General features: G+C 42.0%; 1 protein-coding gene across 1 annotated transcript; it reads right to left on the reverse strand.

Annotated features, from left to right (window-relative positions):
• Positions 1-16480: 16480 nt before the first annotated feature.
• LOC125516519 (uncharacterized) lies at positions 16481-20370 on the reverse strand. Its single transcript, XM_087531295.1, has 2 exons — positions 19225-20370; positions 16481-17302 (listed from the first exon to the last, which is right to left on the reverse strand). Exons 1-2 carry the CDS (start codon positions 20327-20329, stop codon positions 17295-17297), a joined length of 1113 nt encoding a protein of 370 aa, XP_087387421.1. The 5' UTR covers positions 20330-20370; the 3' UTR covers positions 16481-17294.
• Positions 20371-20785: the final 415 nt, after the last annotated feature.

The raw sequence follows: 20785 nt of genomic DNA on the forward strand, positions 1-20785 counted from the left end.
TCGGGGTTGTGCATGATTTAAATATTTTGTGTGGTGAAGATAGAGCATAGCCAGACTATATGATTTTGTAGGGATAACCTTCTTTGGCCATGTTATTTTAAGAAGACATAATTTCTTAGTTAGTATGCTTGAAGTATTATTATTTCTATGTCAATATTAAACTTTTAAGCAGGAAATAAGCTTGGGGATGCTTGATACGTCTCCAATGTATCTATAATTTTTGATTGCTCCATGCTACTATATTATCTATTTTGGATGTTAATGGGCTATATTTTACACTTTTATATCATTTTTGGGACTAACCTACTAACAGGAGACCCAACCCAAATTGCTATTTTTTTGCCTATTTTAGGGTTTTGCAGAAAAGGAATATCAAACGGAGTCCAAACGGAGTCCAAATGGAATGAATCCTTCGGGAACGTGATTTTCTCAACAAACGTGATCCAGGAGACTTGGAGTGGGCGTCAAGAAATGATCAAGGAGGGCACCAGGCAGGGGGGCGCGCCTACCCTCCTCCTGGGCGCGCCCTCCACCCTCGTGGGCCCCTCGTTGATCCACCGACGTACATCTTCCTCCTATATATATCCACGTACCCCCAAACATCCGGGAGCACCACGAAAACCTAATTCCACCGCTGCAACCTTATGTACCCGAGAGATCCCATCTTGGGGCCTTTTCCGGAGCTCCGCCGGAGGGGGCATTGATCACGGAGGGCCTCTACATCAACTCCATGGCCTCTCCGGTGATGTGTGAGTAGTTTATTTCAGACCTACGGGTCCATAGTTATTAGCTAGATGGCTTCTTCTCTCTCTTTGGATCTCAATACAAAGTTCTCCTCGATCTTCTTGGAGATCTATTCGATGTAATCTTCTTTTGCGGTGTGTTTGTCGAGATCTGATGAATTGTGGGTTTATGATCCAGTTTATCTATGAATAATATTTGATTCTGCTCTGAATTCTTTTATGTATGATTGGTTTATCTTTGCAAGTCTCTTCGAATTATCAGTTTGGTTTGGCCTACTAGATTGATCTTTCTTGCAATGGGAGAAGTGCTTAGCTTTGGGTTCAATCTTGCGGTGCTCGATCCCAGTGACAAAAAGGGAACCGACGCATATTGTATTGTTGCCATCGAGGATAAAAAGATGGGGTTTATATCATATTGCATGAGTTTATCCCTCTACATCATGTCATCTTACTTAAAGCATTACTCTGTTCTTATGAACTTAATACTCTAAATGCATGCTGGATAGCGGTCGATGTGTGGAGTAATAGTAGTAGATGCAGAATCGTTTTGGTCTACTTGTCGCGGACGTGATGCCTATATACATGATCATACCTAGATATTCTCATAACTATGCTCAATTCTATCAATTGCTCGACAGTAATTCGTTTACCCACCGTAATACTTATGCTCTTGAGAGAAGCCACTAGTGAAACCTATGGCCCCCGGGTCTATCTTCCATCATATTAATCTTCCAACACTTAGTTATTTATTTTGCTATTTTTTTACTTTGCATATTTATTTCTCTTTATCATAAAAATACCAAAAATATTATCTTATCATATCTATCAGATCTCACTCTCGTAAGTGACCGTGAAGGGATTGACAACCCCTTTATCGCATTGGTTGCGAGGTTCTTATTTGTTTGTGTAGGTGCGTGGGACTCGAGCATCCTACTGGATTGATACCTTGGTTCTCAAAAACTGAGGGAAATACTTATGCTACTTTACTGCATCACCCTTTCCTCTTCAAGGGAAAACCAACGTAGTGCTCAAGAGGTAGCAACGTCATGTACGCGGCCAAGGAGGCGTAGACGAGCTACGACATGTACAGGTGGATCGTTGACATGAGGAAGTGCCTCCTTCCCCAAAACGGTCAGGGATCCAACCGAAAGTAGAGCAATGGCAAGCGTCGTCGCAACAATAAGTAGATGATTAGATCCTCGTTTCTCCTAGTTTAGTATGCATGTAATTGCTTACTTTGGTGTGTGCAAATGTTATATGTGTAGTCAGTTGTGTAATTGTATGCTTGATTTCATTATGCAATGTTGTCTTTTTAAGTATATATGTTGATGCTCTATAGACAGAGCGTAGATGTTGTGCGGACAAAGAAAATCACATCGCACACATACTAAACAATGGAACCCGTCGGTGATGTTTTCATCAATCACTCACAATCGTATACCAGCAATCGTTTGCTCACAAGACACACGGCTTGTTAGCAGCAATCATATGTGTTATTATCGGTCTTCGCACACGTTTTTTATTACAGACCTGTCTGCCGCGTATCACACACATCTTGTTAAGTTGAACTGTTTCTGTTCTCTTGTCTCAACGCAAACAGTTCATTCGAGTGAACAACATGCTGTATATCGCACACACCTTGATCTGGCTGACCGTTTCTTTTGTGTTGCCTAATCACCAATAGTTCATCGGAGTGAACCGTATGTTGTACATCGCACACACCTTCATCTGGTTGCCCGTTTCTTTTGTTCCTCCTCATCGCAAAAGGTTAATTAAATTGAACCGTGTTTGATGCATCCTCCATCACAAACGATTTGCATCTTTTTGACGGGTTTTTTACACCATTGTTCGTGATTATTGCATTGCACACAGTTTCGTCGAAGGGTCTCTGATCGTAGTGTTGCGTTAGCAGCATCCTGCAGTAGTGCCGCTACATCATGTCATCTTGCTTAATGTGTTACTCTGTTCTTATGAAATTAATACTCTAGATGCAGGCAGGAGTCGATCGATGTGTGGAGTAATAGTAGTAGATGCAGAATCGTTTCGGTCTACTTGACACAGACGTGATGCCTATATTCATGGTCATTGCCTTAGATATCATCATAATTATGCACTTTTCTATCGATTGCTCGGCAGTAATTTGTTCACCCACCATAATAATTTATATCTCGAGAGAAGCCTCTAGTGAAACCTATGGCCCCGGGGTCTATTTTCCATCAAATAAGTTTCTGATCTACAATTCTAGTTTCCTATTTACTTTCTTTGCAGTCTTATACTTTCCGCTCATATACCAAAAAAACCAAAAATAATACTTTACCGTTTATCATCTCTATCAGATCTCACTTTGCAAATAACCGTGAAGGGATTGACAACCCCTTATCACGTTGTGTGCAAGTTGGTGTTTGTTTGTGCAAGTATTCGATGACTTGAGTGTTGTCTCCTACTGGATTGATACCTTGTTTCTCAAAAGCTGAGGGAAATACTTACTCTACTTTGCTGCTTCACCCTTTCCTCTTCAAGGGAAAAACCAATGCAAGCTCAAGAGGTAGCAGGAAGAATTTCTGGCGCCATTGTCGGGGAGATCTACATCGAGTCAAGACATACCAAGTACCCATCACAAACTCTCATATCTCACATTACATTATTTGCCATTCGCCTCTCGTTTTCCTCTCCCCCGCATCTAAAATGATTTTCGAAAAGACTTGCCTCTTCTTCGCCCCTCTTCCGTTAGTCTTCTTCACTTGCTTTTTGTGTGCTCGTGTGTTAGATTGCTTGCTTTGTCACGATGGCTCGAGATAATACCAAATTATGTGTCTTTTCCAACACCAACAACAATGATTTTATTGGTACTCCGATTGCTCCTGATGCTAATGATGAATCTTGTGAGACTAATACTGCTTTGTTCAATCTTGTTATGAAAGATCAATTTCCCGGCCATCCCAATGAAGATATCACGTCCCATCTTAATAATTTTGTTGATTTGTGTGATATGCAAAAGAAAAAAGATGTGGATAATGATATTGTTAAGTTGAAGTTATTTCCGTTCTCGCTTAGAGATCACGCTAAAACTTGGTTTTCATCTTTGCCTCAAAATAGTATTGATTCATGGAATAAGTGTAAATATGCTTTTATTTCCAAGTACTTTCCTCCCGTTAAGATCATCTCCCTTAGGAACGATATTATGAATTTTAAGCAACTTGATCATGAACATGTTGCACAATCTTGGGAGAGAATGAAATTGATGATTCGAAATTTCCCTGCTCATTATTGAATTAGTGGATGATTATGCACAAATTTTATTCCGGATTGAATTTTGCCTCTAGTAATCTTTTAGATTCGTCTGTGGGAGGCACTTTTATGGAAATTACTTTAGGAGAAGATACTAAACTCCTAGATAATATTATGGTTAATTATTCTCAATGGCACACCGAAAGATCTTCCACTAGTAAAAAAGTGCATGCAATTGAAGAAATCAATGTTTTGAGTGGAAAGATGGATGCGCTTATGAATTTTTTTGCTAATAGGAGTGCTACTATTGATCCTAATGATATGCCTTTGTCTACTTTGATTGAAAACAATAATGATTCTATGGATGTGAATTGTGTTGGTACGAACAATTTTGGTAATAACGTGTATAGAGGTAATTTTAATCCTAGGCCGTTTCCTAGTAATTCCTCTAGTAATTATGGTAATTCCTACAACAATTCCTATAGAAATTATAATAATATGCCCTCTAAATTTGAGAATAGTGTTAAAGAAATTATTAGTTCGCAAAAGAACTTCAATGCTTTGATTGAAGAGAAATTGCTTAAGATTGATGATTTGGCTAGGAACGTGGATAGAATTTATCTTGATGTTAATTCTTTGAAACTTATATATATTCCACCTAAGCATGATATCAATGAGTCTCTGAAGGCCATGAGAATTTCCATTGATGAGTGCAAAGAAAGAACTTCTAAGATGTGTGCTAAGAAAGATTGGTTTATAAAAAACGTGTTCTTCTAGTTTCCATGAAAATAAGGACGAAGATTTTAAAGTGATTGATGTGACTCCTATTGAATCTTTGTTTTCCAATGTAAATCTTGATAAAGATGGGAATGGAGATGAGTCAACTTTAGTTAGAAGGCATCCCAATGATTCGGAGTTTTTAGATCTTGATACAAAAATTGATAAAAGTGGGATTGGAGAGGTCAAAACTTTGGATAGCAATCAACCCACTATTTTGGATTTCAAGACTTTAATTATGATCATTGCTCTTTGATAGATTGTATTTCCTTGTTGCAAACCATGCTTTTACTAAACACTAGCATCCAAATTCTCCTCATGTTAAGGAAAGGCATAGAACACTTTCCAAGAAAGAAAATTAAATTGCCCTATGAATCTATGACAATGCTTAGATCTATTCGTGTTTTATGCCTAGCTAGGGGCGTTAAACGATAGCGCTTGTCGGGAGGCAACCCAATTTAATTTATGTTTTTGCTTTTTAGGTCATGTTTTTCTTTGAATAACTCATCTAGCCTCTAGTTAGATGTGGTTTTGTGTTTTAATTAGTGTTTGTGCCAAGTAAGACCTAAGGGATAGCCTATGGTGATAATTAATTTGATCTTGCTGAAAAAAAGAAACTTTTGCGCTCACGGAAACAATTCTTATTCTTAGGATCTATGGGTTCTGTTTTTCGTGTGTTGTTTGCTTATTTTGAGAAAAAAAAGAAACTTTATAGGAATGTGATAAAATACTGATTTTTTGCAGATGATTAATAAAAAAATTATCTAGGATTCCTATTTTCTCAGGATTTTTGGAGCTACAGAAGTATTTGAAATATTCATATTGCCATAGATTGTTCTGTTTTTGACAGATTCTGTTTTTCGTGTGTTGTTTGCTTATTTTGAGAAATCTATGGCTAGTATCGGGGGGGGGGGGGGTATGAACCATGAAAAAGTTGGAATAAAGTAGACATTAAACCAATATAAATAAAGAATAAGTTCACAACAGTACCTAAAGTGGTGATTTATTTTCTTATACTAACGGAGCTTACGAGATTTTCTGTTGAAGTTTTGTGTTGTGAAGTTTTCCAGTTTTGGGTAAGGATTTGATGGGCTATGGAATAAGGAGTGGCAAGAGCCTAAGCTTGGGGATGCCCAAGGCACCCCAAGGTAATATTCAAGGATCTCTAAAAGCTTAAGCTTGGGGATGCCCCGGGAAGGCATCCCCTCTTTCGTCTTCCTCTATCGGTAACTTTACTTGAGGATATATTTTTATTCACCACATGATATGTGTTTTGCTTGGAGCGTCTTGTATGATTTGAATCTTTGCTTTTTAGTTTTCCATAATCATCCTTGTTGTACACACCTTTTGAGAGAGAGACACATGAATCATTATTTATTAGAATTTCTCTATGTGCTTCACGTATATCTTTTGAGCTAGGCAAATTTTCTCTATTGTTTCACTTATATCTTTTTAGAGCACGGCGGTGGCTTTATTTTATAGAAATTCATGAGCTCTCGCACTTCACCTATATTATCTTGAGAGTCTCTAAACAACATGGTAATTTGCTTTGGTTATAAAATTAGTCCTAATATGATAGGCATCCAAAAGGGATATAATAAAAACTTTCATATATAGTGCATTGAATACTATGAGAAGTTTGATTCCTTGTGATTGTTTTGAGATATGAAGATGGTGTTATGAGAGTCATGCTAGTGAATAGTTGTGAATTTGAGAAATACTTATGTTAAAGTTTGTGAGTCCCGTAGCATGCATGTATGGTGAACCGTTATGTAACGAAGTTGGAGCATGAGATGTTTTTTGATTGTCTTCCTTATGAGTGGCGGTTGGGGACGAGCGATGGTCTTTTCCTACCAATCTATCCCCTAGGAGCATGCGCGTAGTACTTTGTTTTGATGACTAATAGATTTTTGCAATAAGTATATGAGTTCTTTATGACAAATGTTGAGTCCATGGATTATACGCACTCTCACCTCTCCGCCATTGCTAGCCTCTCTAGTGCCGCACAACTTTCGCCGGTACCATAAACCCACCACATATCCTTCCTCAAAATAGCCACCATACCTAACTATATATTATGGCATTTCCATACCCATTCCGAGATATATTGCCATGCAACTTTCCACCGTTCTGTTATTATGACACGCATCATCATTGTCATATTGCTTTGCATGATCATGTAGTTGACATCATATTTGTGGCAAAGCCACCGTTCATCATTTTTTATACATGTCGCTCTTGATTCATTGCAGGGAAAGAGAAGTGTGATGATTTTCATTATTAGAGCATTGTCCCATGTGAGGAAAAAAAGAGAAAGGCCAAATAAAAAAGGAAGGCCCAAAAGATGAGAGAAAATAGAGAAGGGATAATGTTACTATCCTTTTTGCCACACTTGTGCTTCAAAGTAGCAGCATGATCTTCATGATAGAGAGTCTCTTATGTTGTCACTTTCATTTTCTAGTGGGAATTTTTCACTATAGAACTTGGTTTGTATATTCCAACGATGGGCTTCCTCAAATGCCCTAGGTCTTCATTAGCAAGCAAGTTGGATGCACACCCACTTAGTTTCTTTTTTGAGCTTTCATAAACTTATAGCTCTAGTGCATCCGTTGCATGGCAATCCCTACTCACTCACATTGCTATCTATTAATGGGCATCTCCATAGCCCGTTGATACACCTAATTGATGTGAGACTATCTCCTCTTTTTTGTCTTCTCCACAACCACCGTCTATTCCACCTATAGTGCTATGTCCGTGGCTCACGCTCATGTATTGCGTGAAATTTCAAAAGGTTTGAGAATGTCAAAAGTATGAAACAATTGCTTGGCTTGTCATCGGGGTTGTGCATGATTTGAATGTTTTGTGTGATGAAGATGGAGCATAGCCAGACTATATGATTTTGTAGGGATAAGCTTTCTTTGGCCATGTAATTTTGAGAAGACATAATTATTTGTTAGTATGCTTGAAGTATTATTGTTTTTATGTCAATATTAAACTTTGGTTTTGAATCTTACGGATCTGTTAGGTAGCATTCCTCATCAAAAATTCTAACAAATAATTCTGTTAGGATTCATGCCACAATAAAGAGAATTACAAGGATAAATATGTTAGGTAGCATTCCTCATCAAAAATTCTGTTTTTATCATTTACCTACTCGAGACGAGCAGGAATTAAGCTTGGGGATGCTTGATACATCTCCAACGTATCTATAATTTTTTATTGTTCCATGCTATTATATTATCTGTTTTGGATGTTTTATATGCATTAATATGCTATTTTATATGATTTTTTGGGACCAACCTACTAACCTAGAGCCCAGAGCCAGTTTCTGTTTTTTCCTTATTTTAGAGTTTCGCAGAAAAGGAATACCAAATGGAGTCCAAATGGAATAAAACATTCGCCATGATTTTTCTTGGACCAGAAGACACCCATGAGACTTGGAATACAAGTCAGAGAAGCTTCGAGTCGGCCACAAGGGTGGAGGGCGTGCCCCCCAACCTTGTGGGCCCCTTGAGCGTCTCCTGGCCTAATTCTTTCGCCTATATATACTCCTGTACCCCAAAAACATCCAGGGGAGACACGAAACCACTTTTCCACCGTGGCAACCTTCTATACCTATGAGATCCCATCTTGGGGCCTTTTCCGGCATCCTGCCGAAGGGGGAATCGATCACGGAGGGCTTCTACATCAACACCACTACCTCTCCGATGAACCGTGAGTAGTTTACCATAGACTTACGGGTCCATAGCTAGTAGCTAGATGGCCTTTTCTCTCTCTTTGATTCTCAATACAAAGTTCTCCTCGATGTTCATGGAGATCTATTCGATGTTATATTATTTTGCGGTGTGTTTGTCGAGATCCAATGAATTGGATTTATGATCAAGTTTATCTATGAATATTATTTGAATCTCATCTCAATTCTTATATGCATGATTTGATATCTTTGCAAGTCTCTTCGAACTATCAATTTGGTTTGGCCAACTAGATTGGTTTTTCTTGCAATGGGAGAAGTGCTTAGCTTTGGGTTCAATCTTGCGGTGTCCTTTCCCAGTGACAGTAGGGGCAGCAAGGCACGTATTGTATTTTTGCCATCGAGGATAAAAAGATGGGGTTTTCATCATATTGCTTGAGTTAATCCCGCTACATCATGTTATCTTGCTTAATGCGTTACTCTGTTCTTATGAACTTAATACTCTAGATGCAGGCAGGAGTCGGTAGATGTGTGGAGTAATAGTAGTAGATGCAGAATCATTTCGGTCTACTTGACTTGGACGTGATGCCTATATTTATGATCATTTCCTTAGATATCATCATAATTATGCGATTTCCTATCAATTGCTCGGCAGTAATTTGTTCACCCACCATAATAATTTCTATCTCGAGAGTAGCCTCTAGTGAAACCAATGGCCCCCCGGGTCTATTTTCCATCATATAATTTTCTGATCTACAATTCTGGTTTCCTATTTACTTTATTTGCAATCTTTTACTTTCTATTCCATATACCAAAAAATACCAAAAATATTACTTTACCATTTATCATCTATATCAGATCTCACTTTGCAAATAACCATGAAGGGATTGACAACCCCATATCGTGTTGGGTGCAAGTTGGTGTTTGTTTTTGTAGGTATTCGGTGACTTGAGTGTTGTCTCCTACTGGATTAATACCTTGGTTCTCAAAAGCTGAGGGAAATACTTACTTGATAAGTCTCCAATGTATCTATAATTTATGAAGTATTCATGCTATTAATTATCCATCGTAGATGTTAAATGGGCCTTTATATGTTGTTTTATATGATTTTTGGGACTAACCTATTAACATAGAGCCCAGTGCAAGTTTCTGTTTTTTCCTTGTTTTTGAGTATCGCAGAAAAAGAAAATCAAACGGAGTCCAATTGACCTGAAAATTCATGGAGATTGTTTTTGGACCAGAAGAAGCCCACGGAGTACCGGAGATGGACCAGAGGAGTCCCGAGGCCACCACGAGGGTGGGGGCGCCCTACCCCCCTGGGCGCGCCCCCTATCTCGTGGCCGCCTCGTGGCCCCCTGACTTGTTCCCGACTCCAACACCTCTTATATATACTGAAACTTCTAGAAAGAAACCTAGATCGGGAGTTCCGCCGCCGCAAGCCTCTATAGCCACCGAAAACCAATCTAGACGCGTTCCGGCACCCTGCCGGAGGGGGGAATCCCTCTCTGGTGGCCATCTTCATCATCCCGGCTCTCTCCATGATGAGGAGGGAGTAGTTCACCCTCAGGGCTGAGGGTATGTACCAGTAGCAATGTGTTTGATCTCTCTCTCTCTCTCATGTTCTTGATTTGGCACTATCTTGATGTATCATGACCTTTGCTATTATAGTTGGATCTTATGATGTTTCTCCCCCTCTACTCTCTTGTAATGGATTGAGTTTTTCCTTTGAAGTTATCTTATCGGATTGAGTCTTTAAGGATTTGAGAACACTTGATGTATGTCTTGCATGTGCTTATCTGTTGTGACAATGGGATATTCACGTGATCCACTTGATGTATGTTTTGGTGATCAACTTGTGAGTTCTGTGACCTCGAGAACTTATGCATAGGGGTTGGCACACGTTTTCGTCTTGACTCTCCGGTAGAAACTTTGGGGCACTCTTTGAGGTTCTTTGTGTTGGTTGAATAGATGAATCTGAGATTGTGTGATGCATATCGTATAACCATACCCACGGATACTTGAGGTGACATTGGAGTATCTAGGTGACATTAGGCTTTTGGTTGATATGTGTCTTAAGTTGTTGTTCTAGTATGAACTCTTGAATAGATCAATCAGAAAGAATAACTTTGAGGTGGTTTCGTACCCTATAATAATCTCTTCGTTTGTTCTCCGCTATTAGTGACTTTGGAGTGACTCTTTGTTGCATGTTGAGGTATTGTTATATGATCCAATTATGCTATTATTGTTGAGAGAACTTGCACTAGTGAAAGTATGAACCCTAGGCCTTGTTTCCTAGCATTGCAATACCATTTACACTCACTTTTACCATTAGTTACCTTGTTGTTTTTATAATTTCAGATTACAAAAACCTTTATGTACCATCCATATTGCACTTGTATCACCATCTCTTCGCCGAACTAGTGCACCTATACAATTTACCATTGTATTGGGTGTGTTGGGGACACAAGAGACTCTTTGTTATTTGGTTGCAGGATTGCTTGAGAGAGACTATCTTCATCCTACGCCTCCCACGGATTGATAAACCTTAGGTCATCCACTTGAGGGAAATTTTGCTACTGTCCTACAAACCTCTGCACTTGGAGGCCCAACAATGTCTATAAGAAGACGGTTGTGTAGTAGAAATCATTACTCTACTTTGCGGCTTCACCCTTTCCTCTTCAAGGGAAAAACCAACGCAAGCTCAAGAGGTAGCAGCCATCTGGTCACACTCGGCAAAGTTTAGCCATGTGGCACATTCGGCGGCGACTAATGGCACGGTCACGGTTGCAACTCTTGGCTGAGAGTGGCTCTCGGCAAGATTTAGTCCCACTTCGCCTACCGACTACCAAGAAGACCTGTTCAAATAGTTCAATAGTACAAGTGCTTTGAGCTTCGGTCTTCATTAGTAAGAGTCTATATAGTCCGTATGAATCTTCATGTTCCGGAATGAGAAGATTCATAGTGGCTGTCGCGTATTCTAAAAATGGATACCGGCATTTTTTCATATTTATGATCCACCCCGTTACCGAGAGGAGCTCTCGGTAAGAGAGCAGTTTCTGAGAGTGGCTCTCGGTAATGATAAGGTCGCCATCAAAGTTTAGTCCCACCTCGCCTAGAGAGAAGAAACAAAACATGTTTAAATAGTGGGATAGTCCAGATGCGGTAAGCTTCGGTATTCATTACACTCTTGTTACGGTGATGGACTATCACTTTGAATGTTCTCTGGTCGAGACCTCTCGAGCAGAGAACGTTCAAAGTGATAGGCCATCTTCTTAATGGTGGATGACGGCATTTTCTTACTAATGGTGTCATCACAGGGCCCTGAGGTTGTAAACCGCACTGTCTCCGAGCTAGTATCGAGAGGGAACGTGTTCGGGTTGTACATGAAGTGTTGGTCCTGTTTCTCCATTGGCCTCAAAACTTCTCGTTCTCTAAGAGGCAGAAACCGCATGGCACGTGCCACGGCCTCGCATTTTTCGAGGGTGCGTGCAATATTTGAGAAATTTATTGCTCTGCTAGGGTTTCATCACCGGGAATTCCAGATCAGCAAGGTAACACATGAAACCATGCCCGGTAGCGGCATGGGAAATCATTTGTGATGTCCTTGTGGCATGCCTAGGCCTTGCTCAGATGAGTGAGGGGCATGCCCTGCCACCGGGTTATCGAAAGTACCTCAGTGTCATTTGATGACCCACAAGTATAGGGGATCAATTGTAGCTCTTTTTGATAAGTAAGAGTGTCGAACCCAACGAGGAGCAGAAGGAAATGACAAGTGGTTTTCAGCAAGGTAATGTCTGCAAGTGCTGAAATTGTAAGTAGCAGAGTAGTTTGATAGCAAGATAATTTGTAACAAGCAAGTAATGATAATAGTAACAAAAGTGCAGCAAGGTAGCCCAATCCTTTTGAGGCAAAGGACAGGCGAAACGGTCTCTTATAATAAGCAAAGCATTCTTGAGAGTACATGAGAATTTCATCTAGTCACTTTCATCATGCTGGTTTGATTTGTGTTCGCTACTTTGAAAATTTGATATGTGGGTGGACCGGTGCTTAGGTGTTGTTCTTACTTGAACAAACCTCCTACTTATGATTAACCCTCCTGCAAGCATCCACAACTATGAGAAAAGTATTAAGAATAAATTCTAACCATAGCACTAAACTTTTGGATCCAATCGGTCCCTTACGGAATAGCGCATAAACTGGGGTTTAAGCTTCTGTCACTCTCGCAACCCATCATCTAATTGCTACTCCACAATGCATTACCTTAGGCCTAAATATGGTGAAGTGTCATGTAGTCGACGTTCACATCACACCACTAAGGAAATCACAACATACATACTATCAAAATATCGAACACATATCAAGTTCACATGATTACTTGGAACATGATTTCTCCCGTGACCTCAAGAACAAAAGTAACTACTCACAAATGATAATCATGCTCAATATTACAGGGGTATTAAATAGCATATTGGATCTAAACATATAACCTTCCACCAAATAAACCATATAGTAATCAACTACAAGATGTAGTCAACAATACTAGTCACCCTCAAGCACCAATCCATAGTTCTGGTAACAAGATTGAACACAAGTGATGAACTAGGGTTTGAGATGAGATGGTGTTGTTGAAGATGTTCATGGAGATTTTCCTCCCCAAGATGGGAGAGTTGTTGGTGATGACGATGACGACGATGATTTCCCCTTCCGGGAGGGAAGTCCCCCCCCCCCCCGGGAATCGCTCCGCCGGAGGGCAAAAGTGCTCCTGCCCAAGTTCCGTCTCGAGACGGCGGTGCTCCGGCCCGAAAGCCCTCTCCTTATTTTTTTTCTAGGTCAAAATGACCTATATACCAGAAGATGGGCACCAGAGGTGGGCCTGGGTGAGCACGACCCACCAGGGCACGCTTGGGCTGCCTGGCGCGCCCAGGTGGATTGTGCCCACCTGGTGGGCCCCCTCTGGTAGTTATTTTCTCCAATATTCATCATATATTTGATAAAAATTTCCGTGAAATTTCAGCTTGCTTGGAGTTGTGCAGAATAGGTAGCCTGACGTAGCTTTTTTAGGTCCAGATTTCCAACTGCAGAAATTCTCCCTCTTTGTGTGTACCTTGCATATTATGAGTGAAAAGGCATTAGAATTACTCCAAAAATCATTATTATGGTTAAAAACATCATAAATAACAGTAGGAAAACATGATGCAAAATAGACGTATCATTATTCCTGATGCAACCGTTGAAGTCCTTGGAAAATCGTATGACGGTAGGATTGCTCGGGATCTGGCATGGTGTCATCATAGGGCCTCTGTAGGGTGTGGTAAAAGTTTGGACATGTTTCGAGTAAGCCTCCCCTGAGGCCACTTGTAAACTACACTGTCTTCGAGCTAGTATCTAGGTATCGAGAGGGAACATGTCCGGTTTGTGCAGGAAGTGCTGGTCCTGTTTCTCCATTGGCCTTGAAACTTCTCATGCTCTAAGAGGGGGCAACCACATGGCACGTGCCACGGCCTCGCATTTTTCAGGACGCGTGTAATATTCGAGAAATTTATTGCTCTGCTAGGGTTTCATCGCCGGGAATTGTAGATCAGCAAGGCGACACATGAAATCATGCTTGGTACCGGCATGGCAAATCATTTGTGATGTCCTTGTGGCATGCCTAGGGCTTGCACAGATGAGGGAGGAATGTCATTTCCGAGTGCAGCTCTCGGTACTCGGTACGTGTGGCATTTTCGAGTGCCGCTCTCGGGATAACGTAAACTAGATCTTAGGTTATATCCTTTACCGAGCGTGACTCTCGGAAAAGGTGTAAACCCTAGATCTACGTCTCGTACCTTTACCGAGAGCCGCACCGACAAACTCTCGGTAAAGGTCGGCAAAAACTTAGCTCCCTCGCGCAGTCTCTTCTCTCTCACTTCTCTCTCTTTCTCACCACGCCCCCACCCCACTGGCACCCCCTCCACCAAGCCGGCGCCCTCCCCCTTGGTCGGACCCTCACCCCACTGGTGCCCCCCCCCCCCCGCCCCACCGGCGCCCCTGACCCCACCGGCGCCCCCCCCCAGCCCCGCCGGCACCACCTCCACCTCTCGGTGAGCTTGGTCTCCCCCTCCCCGATCTTGTATGTACGCATGAGTGTATGTATGGATGCATGTATTTTTATATGGATGCAACGATTGATGGATGCATGGATGGATGAATGTATATATGTATGTATTGATGCATTGACTTTTTTGTTGTAATTTTGTTGTAGTTTATTGTATGTATCAATATATAGATGTATGTATGTATGTATGTATGTATGTATGTATGTATGTATGTATGTATGTATGTATGCATGCATGAATGCATAGATGGATGTAAAGAAGGATGGATGAATGTAGATAATTGTTAATTTTTTGTATGGATAATTCTTGATGCATCTATTAGTTCTTGTTGTTTTTATGGGTGCTATGGAGGTCGCCCCGATGATATTTGACAGATGCCGATTGTTGTCGTAGGGGGTCACGCTTACTCTGTTCCTCCTCTGTGATCTTTTCATAGTAGGAGGAACAGAGGAAGAGCGACCATCACCGACGGTTGATGAGAGTTGTTTTTGGAGGAAGAAATCGACTTTTGACGATGGCGGTCAATCTGGGCGAGTTCTTCTTGTGATATACATTTCTCACGCACGATCGGCTCGCCCAACTTGACCATCACCGAAAGTCGAAATATTGGTGAGATAGTTTCCACCATATATACCACCACCGGAGAGAGTTCCACCATATATACGTCCGAGGGACGAGAGTTGTTGGAACAAGAAAGTCGACTTTTGACGATCACGGTCGATCTGGGCGAGTTCTTCTTGTGATATACATTTGTCACGCACGATGGACTCGCCCAGCTCGACCATCTCCGAAAGTCGAAATATCCGTGAGAAAGTGTCCATCATGATTAATTTTCTTAGAAGTAATCTTTGATGTTTGATTGTTATCCTATTTTTCATTATGTGATGAAAGGTGCTAGCACCGATCGATTCCGCGGCTATGGCTTCCTCCGACGACACATCTTCCATTAGGGTCGACTCTACGGTCAAGGAGAAGCTCGCCGAGGACCGCTTGGCGGCGCTCATTGAGAAGCACCCGCAGCTAATCCTAATAAAGTATTTTGAGGATCTGGCCAAGAAGAATCCGCCAACTAAGGAGAAGAAGGCCCCACCACGTAAGGAGTGTGACGACTCGATGCCATTGAGTCCACCGACGTACATTCCCGACGACGCTTTGTCCTCCACTGTGGGGGATGCCCTGACAAGAATCTGCCAGCTAAGGAGAAGAAGGCCCCACCACGTAAGGAGTGTGACGACTCGATGCCATTGAGTCCACCGACGTACATTCACGACGACCCTTGGTCCTCCACCGTGGGGGATGCCCCGACGTGCTCTGACTCCACGATCACCGGTTTCACCAACTACACCTCCGAAATAAGTTCGTGTGGACTATTTTATATAATGGTCATGTGAGTTTGTTGTTAGACATTGAGACTTGAGATGCATGTTTGTGTATTGTATATATATTTTTGCAACAGGGATCCCGGGGAAAGCAGTACAAAAGTTGTCTGGGAATGGCACGCTGGTACTTGATTGATCGTGTCATGCAGAGGGTGGTTGGAAAGAGAGGCAATCATCATTGGGCGATAAAGAAATCCTTCTCAAGTCAGTTGCACAGGTTATACCATCAGATGCAATGTCAATCTTTAAAAATTCCTAAACATGTTTGTAAAGGAATATCTGATTCGGTGTTGCACTAATGTTGGGGGACAGTGACAACCAAAAGCACTAATGTTGGGGGGGGGGGGGGGGGGGGCAGTGACAACAAAAAGAGAATGCATTGGTGGAAATTATGTGCGCCAAAGTGCAAAGGTATAGCGTTTAGAGACATCCACTGTTTTAATTTGGCTCTTCTAGCAAAACAAGCATGGAGATTAATAGATAATCCAGATTCTTTGTGTGGTACTGTTCTGAAGGAAAAGTATTTTCCTAGTGGAGAAAAAAGGGAGCTTCCTTACTAGACAAGATCTCAAGGAGCTGCCTGTGTTTGTCCTTTCGCTTTTTTCTTCAGAAAGTAACACTGCCGATGCACTCCATTAAACTGAAACGCAGGACAAGCCTGCAGCACACAGATTCAGTACAAACTGAGGTAGATGGCCAGCCCACACAATCTGGTTGCCATCCCCTAACAGAGCGCCTAGCACATACATTTTCTTTTTACATTGTCATATGCAACACACGGCAATTATTTAATTGTCATGTCTTTGCTTCAGCTTGTTGAAGCAGCGCCAAAGCTTCAGCATGTAGTGCGGAGCTTACTTCCGCGGTAAGGCCCAATCATTCCTCACAACAAAACCCCAGCCTCCTGAAAGAAAGGGAAGCTTCACGGAACACCCCATCACAATCAGCGTCAATTTTAGCATGGGTGAGCAAATGGAACACCCACAGCAAGGAACTGATCTTTTCACTTTCAGAGATTCGTATTGCAATCGGTGCGTGTAGAGAGCTGCAACAGACCACCTCCTGTAAGCAACCTACAACCTGAAACCTCAACCTGACACAAGCAAACGATACAACTGACAGGTGGGCTTGCCTTGGCGTGCTTGCTTAAAAAGGCACCAAGCAAATGAGGCGCAAGAGTAACTCAACACTAATTATTAATCCAAGCAAGTCACCGTCTCCTCATACAGAACATAGATGATAGACAGGTAAGTTTGCAAAGGCCAGCACAGAGGGCCAAATTATGGGTAAAGCACATAACAGACCCCCTGAACAGCATAGAAATTGGAAGAACCTTGAGCACCATAACCATTTTCTGCATCACGGCCACGGGAATTCAATCCTAGATACCTGCAGAGCAGCCAATTTCATCAGTCAAAGTTAAAGCTATGTATCACAATACATTCAGAGAAAAAACATTAAAGTTATGTATCTCAATTTGCTGTACACATTGGTATTGTGGAAATCATGCCAAATGCTCTGAAACTGGACCGTCTCAGTGGTCAGCATTAGCGGACAAAACCAACATTAGAAACAGAGAACCGCTACAGGAGAACGGTTCATGTTTATCACCACACCTTCAAATTCTTATTGTTAGCATATATTCTCAAGTTTTTGGCTACATCTGTTATTCTGTTCTCAGTGAAGGCAAAAATCAAATAAAATCAGTGGTCCAAATAACTCCCATTACATGGTATTCCATGTTATCATGGGCACACAAGGGGCTCATGGGGCAACAAACCCAAACCATCTAGTTTAGAGCTCATAGACATACTTCTCAGAAATGTACGAGCTACCTAGTCGCTCACAAATAAAATTTAATTGAGCTCATGTAGTACAAGCCTCAACTGAGGGATTGTGCATTGTCTTATTAACAGACACAGTTCCCTCGGCCCAAAATAGATGCATTATTCTTTCTTCACAACAACAAAAGCAATGCTTTGATCACTAGTTTACTGATAATATTAATATGTTAGTAGCAAAATACAATTTGTGACAAAAGCAGTGTTTACAGTGAATCTGTTAGTCATGCCATTTCGTTCATATGTTTATAAAGTCTTAAACACCTAAAGTGACCAAAAGTGCAGAAAATAGACTGCCGGCAAAGCATTGATACATATAGCTTGGGGCCAGAAAAATCATGCTAGTGGATCATGGCAGATTACATATGCAAATTAGATAGACACTGAGACATATGCTGAGAATAATGTTTAAGCAAACTGCCTTGCACTAGAAAAATCATCCGTAAAAATGCTATAAATTGAGCAAAAGGATGAATAGAAATACAAAAATTAATGAAAGCATACTCTTCGAGTATTCTGACAATCATCAGTTCACTGGGTACAATAATGACCCAAAATAAGCAGCAATGTGAAATGATATAGTAATCCCGTTCATATGAAGGAACCATGAAGCAAATGGTCATGCATAGTTATCAAATACTCACGTAGGGGTAACACCATATAATCGCAGTAGGATTCGATAGATCCATAAACACGAAAAACTAATCAAAGGCATGTAGCAACTAGTAGAAGTAAAACAAACAAAAAATACGTCGATGAAGAACACAAAAGAGGACGTGTTGATTATGTTACCACTTAACATATTCACAAAGAGGGGAAGGGTAATGAGTTTTGAGTCATCTGGGAGCTAGAGGGAGATAAACCTGCATTAAGGAGGAGGTAAACTGAAAGCATGGCAGTTCGATTGAACAGGAAGGCAACCGGAAGTATTCACATCCAATAGAGAGGGGATAGAACATTAGCAAATAAAAGAGAAGTCAGGTGGTTAAAGGCATAAGGAAGAGAAGCAGGGCCTGGAGAAAACGTCAAAGATGCAGTCTGCCATCAATGCAAGGAGGTGACCGGGTGAACATGTAAGCAAAGAGTTGTGGATGATAATAAACAGATGAAGACAGTTTGCTAGCTCTGACTTGAACAACAAGAATTACAGAAGTGAAACTGAACAATAGACCAATTGCAGGCCATCGCCTGGCTGCAGAGAATATACAAAACTATATAGCACTAACAGATTTTTTTTCTAACAAATCATAATCATTACATAGAACACCACCACGCAAGAATCAGAATAGAAATACTACAGAAAACAATCACTATATGTTGCAGAGGTCATCAAGCACCAAAAGGAACAAGTGATATGGCACTACTTAAACTTGTTAACTCAACAGGAAAGGATGAACCATACATGCCATGAACCAATTATCAAAAATTAACTTGGTTTTGTTACAATGAATATCTGAAGACATGCTTTACCTGCCGCGTAGACACTTCTGAATGGATGATAATGAGAAAGGGGGTAGGTTCCAGAAAGCTTCTTGAACTTCATTGACTCAAGATGGACCGTAAAGACAATGTGATCTGCCCACATGAATACCACATTATTTTCCTCCTCGAGCCCTGGTATCAACATGTCAGTCTCCTCAGAATTCAGAGAAAGTAGCTTGTCCAGTTCAATGGTTCTTCCAAGCCCCCATGAAGCGACACCGTCACAATCAGTCTTCATCTTCCACAATTGGATGCTGCAGTCTGTCTGGATGAGTAAACCAAGGCCACCACCCTCTGCCCGCATAATCAAGAACATGTACTGGCCCTCTTCAAGGATATGCAATGGCACCCGTATCACAGCCAGGCTTTGCTTCTCCAAATCAAACTTGAGAATTCCATCAATATTCCCAGCAAGCTTCCAGTAAAGGGAATCCCCAACCAGCACAGCAGGCCTGTCAGTAGAAACCAAGATGGCAGCATCACTCATTAGAACGTCAGATGGAAGCTGTGTTGAGACAAGATCACCCCATGCGCCAGTCTCTGACGAGTAAACGCAGGCAAGTGCTTGCCTGTGTTGCTCGTCGTCGTTGTCTGCCACTGCCAACACCACCTGGAAGTGCTGGGCATCGTCGTCTCCGGCGGCACCAGCACGAAGCACCGCCCCGTTGATCGTTGTCTTCTCTGCATGTGCCGCAACCCCCGGAGGCACGACAAGGCGGTGCTGGTCGCCGGTGACGGGGTCCCACACCAGGATCTGATTCTTGGGTTTGTTGAAGACGAGTACCAGGCCATGGCGGCATCCGAGCGACATGAACTGGTCGCCGTTGCCGCGCTGCAAGGAGAAACGACCGGGGGAAACACAATCCGGGGCGTCGAGAGTGGGTACGAAGGGCAGGGCGTCATTTCTGCGGAAGAAACCGAGGAGGGGAGGGCTGCGGCGGTGGTGGATGCGGAAGCGGCGGGAGAATCCTGGGTCGGAGAGGAGGAGGCGCCAGCGCTTGCAGACGGCGGAGGCGCGGGACAGGGAGGAGGGCTGCGGGGGCAGGCGGACGAGGATCTCGCGGAGCAGGTCGTCGTCCTCCAGTGGCGCCATCGCCGGCAAGCGGGGTTGGGGGTGTCAGTGGCGGCGGCGGCTCGTGCCGTCGTGCGGGCTGTGCGAGATTTTTTTTTTTTTTAAGGAATGAATCGGCCCAAAGTTACACTGAGGTATCCTTTCGTATGTTATTTTTCTTGCACGAATGTGTGTATCACATCTTCCCAATCTACACTATCTAAATCTACACACTATTAAAAGAGCAAATATGAATTACCTGTAATCACACCAAGAAATAAACACATGATTACTAGGGACATCTGATCAATCTAATTAAATCACATCCGACGATATCTGCCACACAAACTAATACCCCAGATTAAATGTTCTACCGGCAGATCACCTCGCGCACTCCCATCGTCCAGAATTAGCGGGGATTACTATCCCATAATTTTCTCTCTAGCCTTGCGATACAGTGTCGCTCTTCTTGTGTTGTCCGGACGTGAGTGTGGATTG

The sequence above is a fragment of the Triticum urartu genome, chromosome 6A (assembly GCF_056163025.1).
Source record: "Triticum urartu cultivar PI428250 chromosome 6A, HENAU_Tu73, whole genome shotgun sequence".
Classification (NCBI taxonomy): domain Eukaryota; kingdom Viridiplantae; phylum Streptophyta; class Magnoliopsida; order Poales; family Poaceae; genus Triticum; species Triticum urartu.

Excerpts from the sequence above, each read along its gene's own strand:
- LOC125516519 (XM_087531295.1), bottom strand. The coding sequence starts at position 20,329 with ATGGCGCCACTGGAGGACGACGACCTGCTCCGCGAGATCCTCGTCCGC.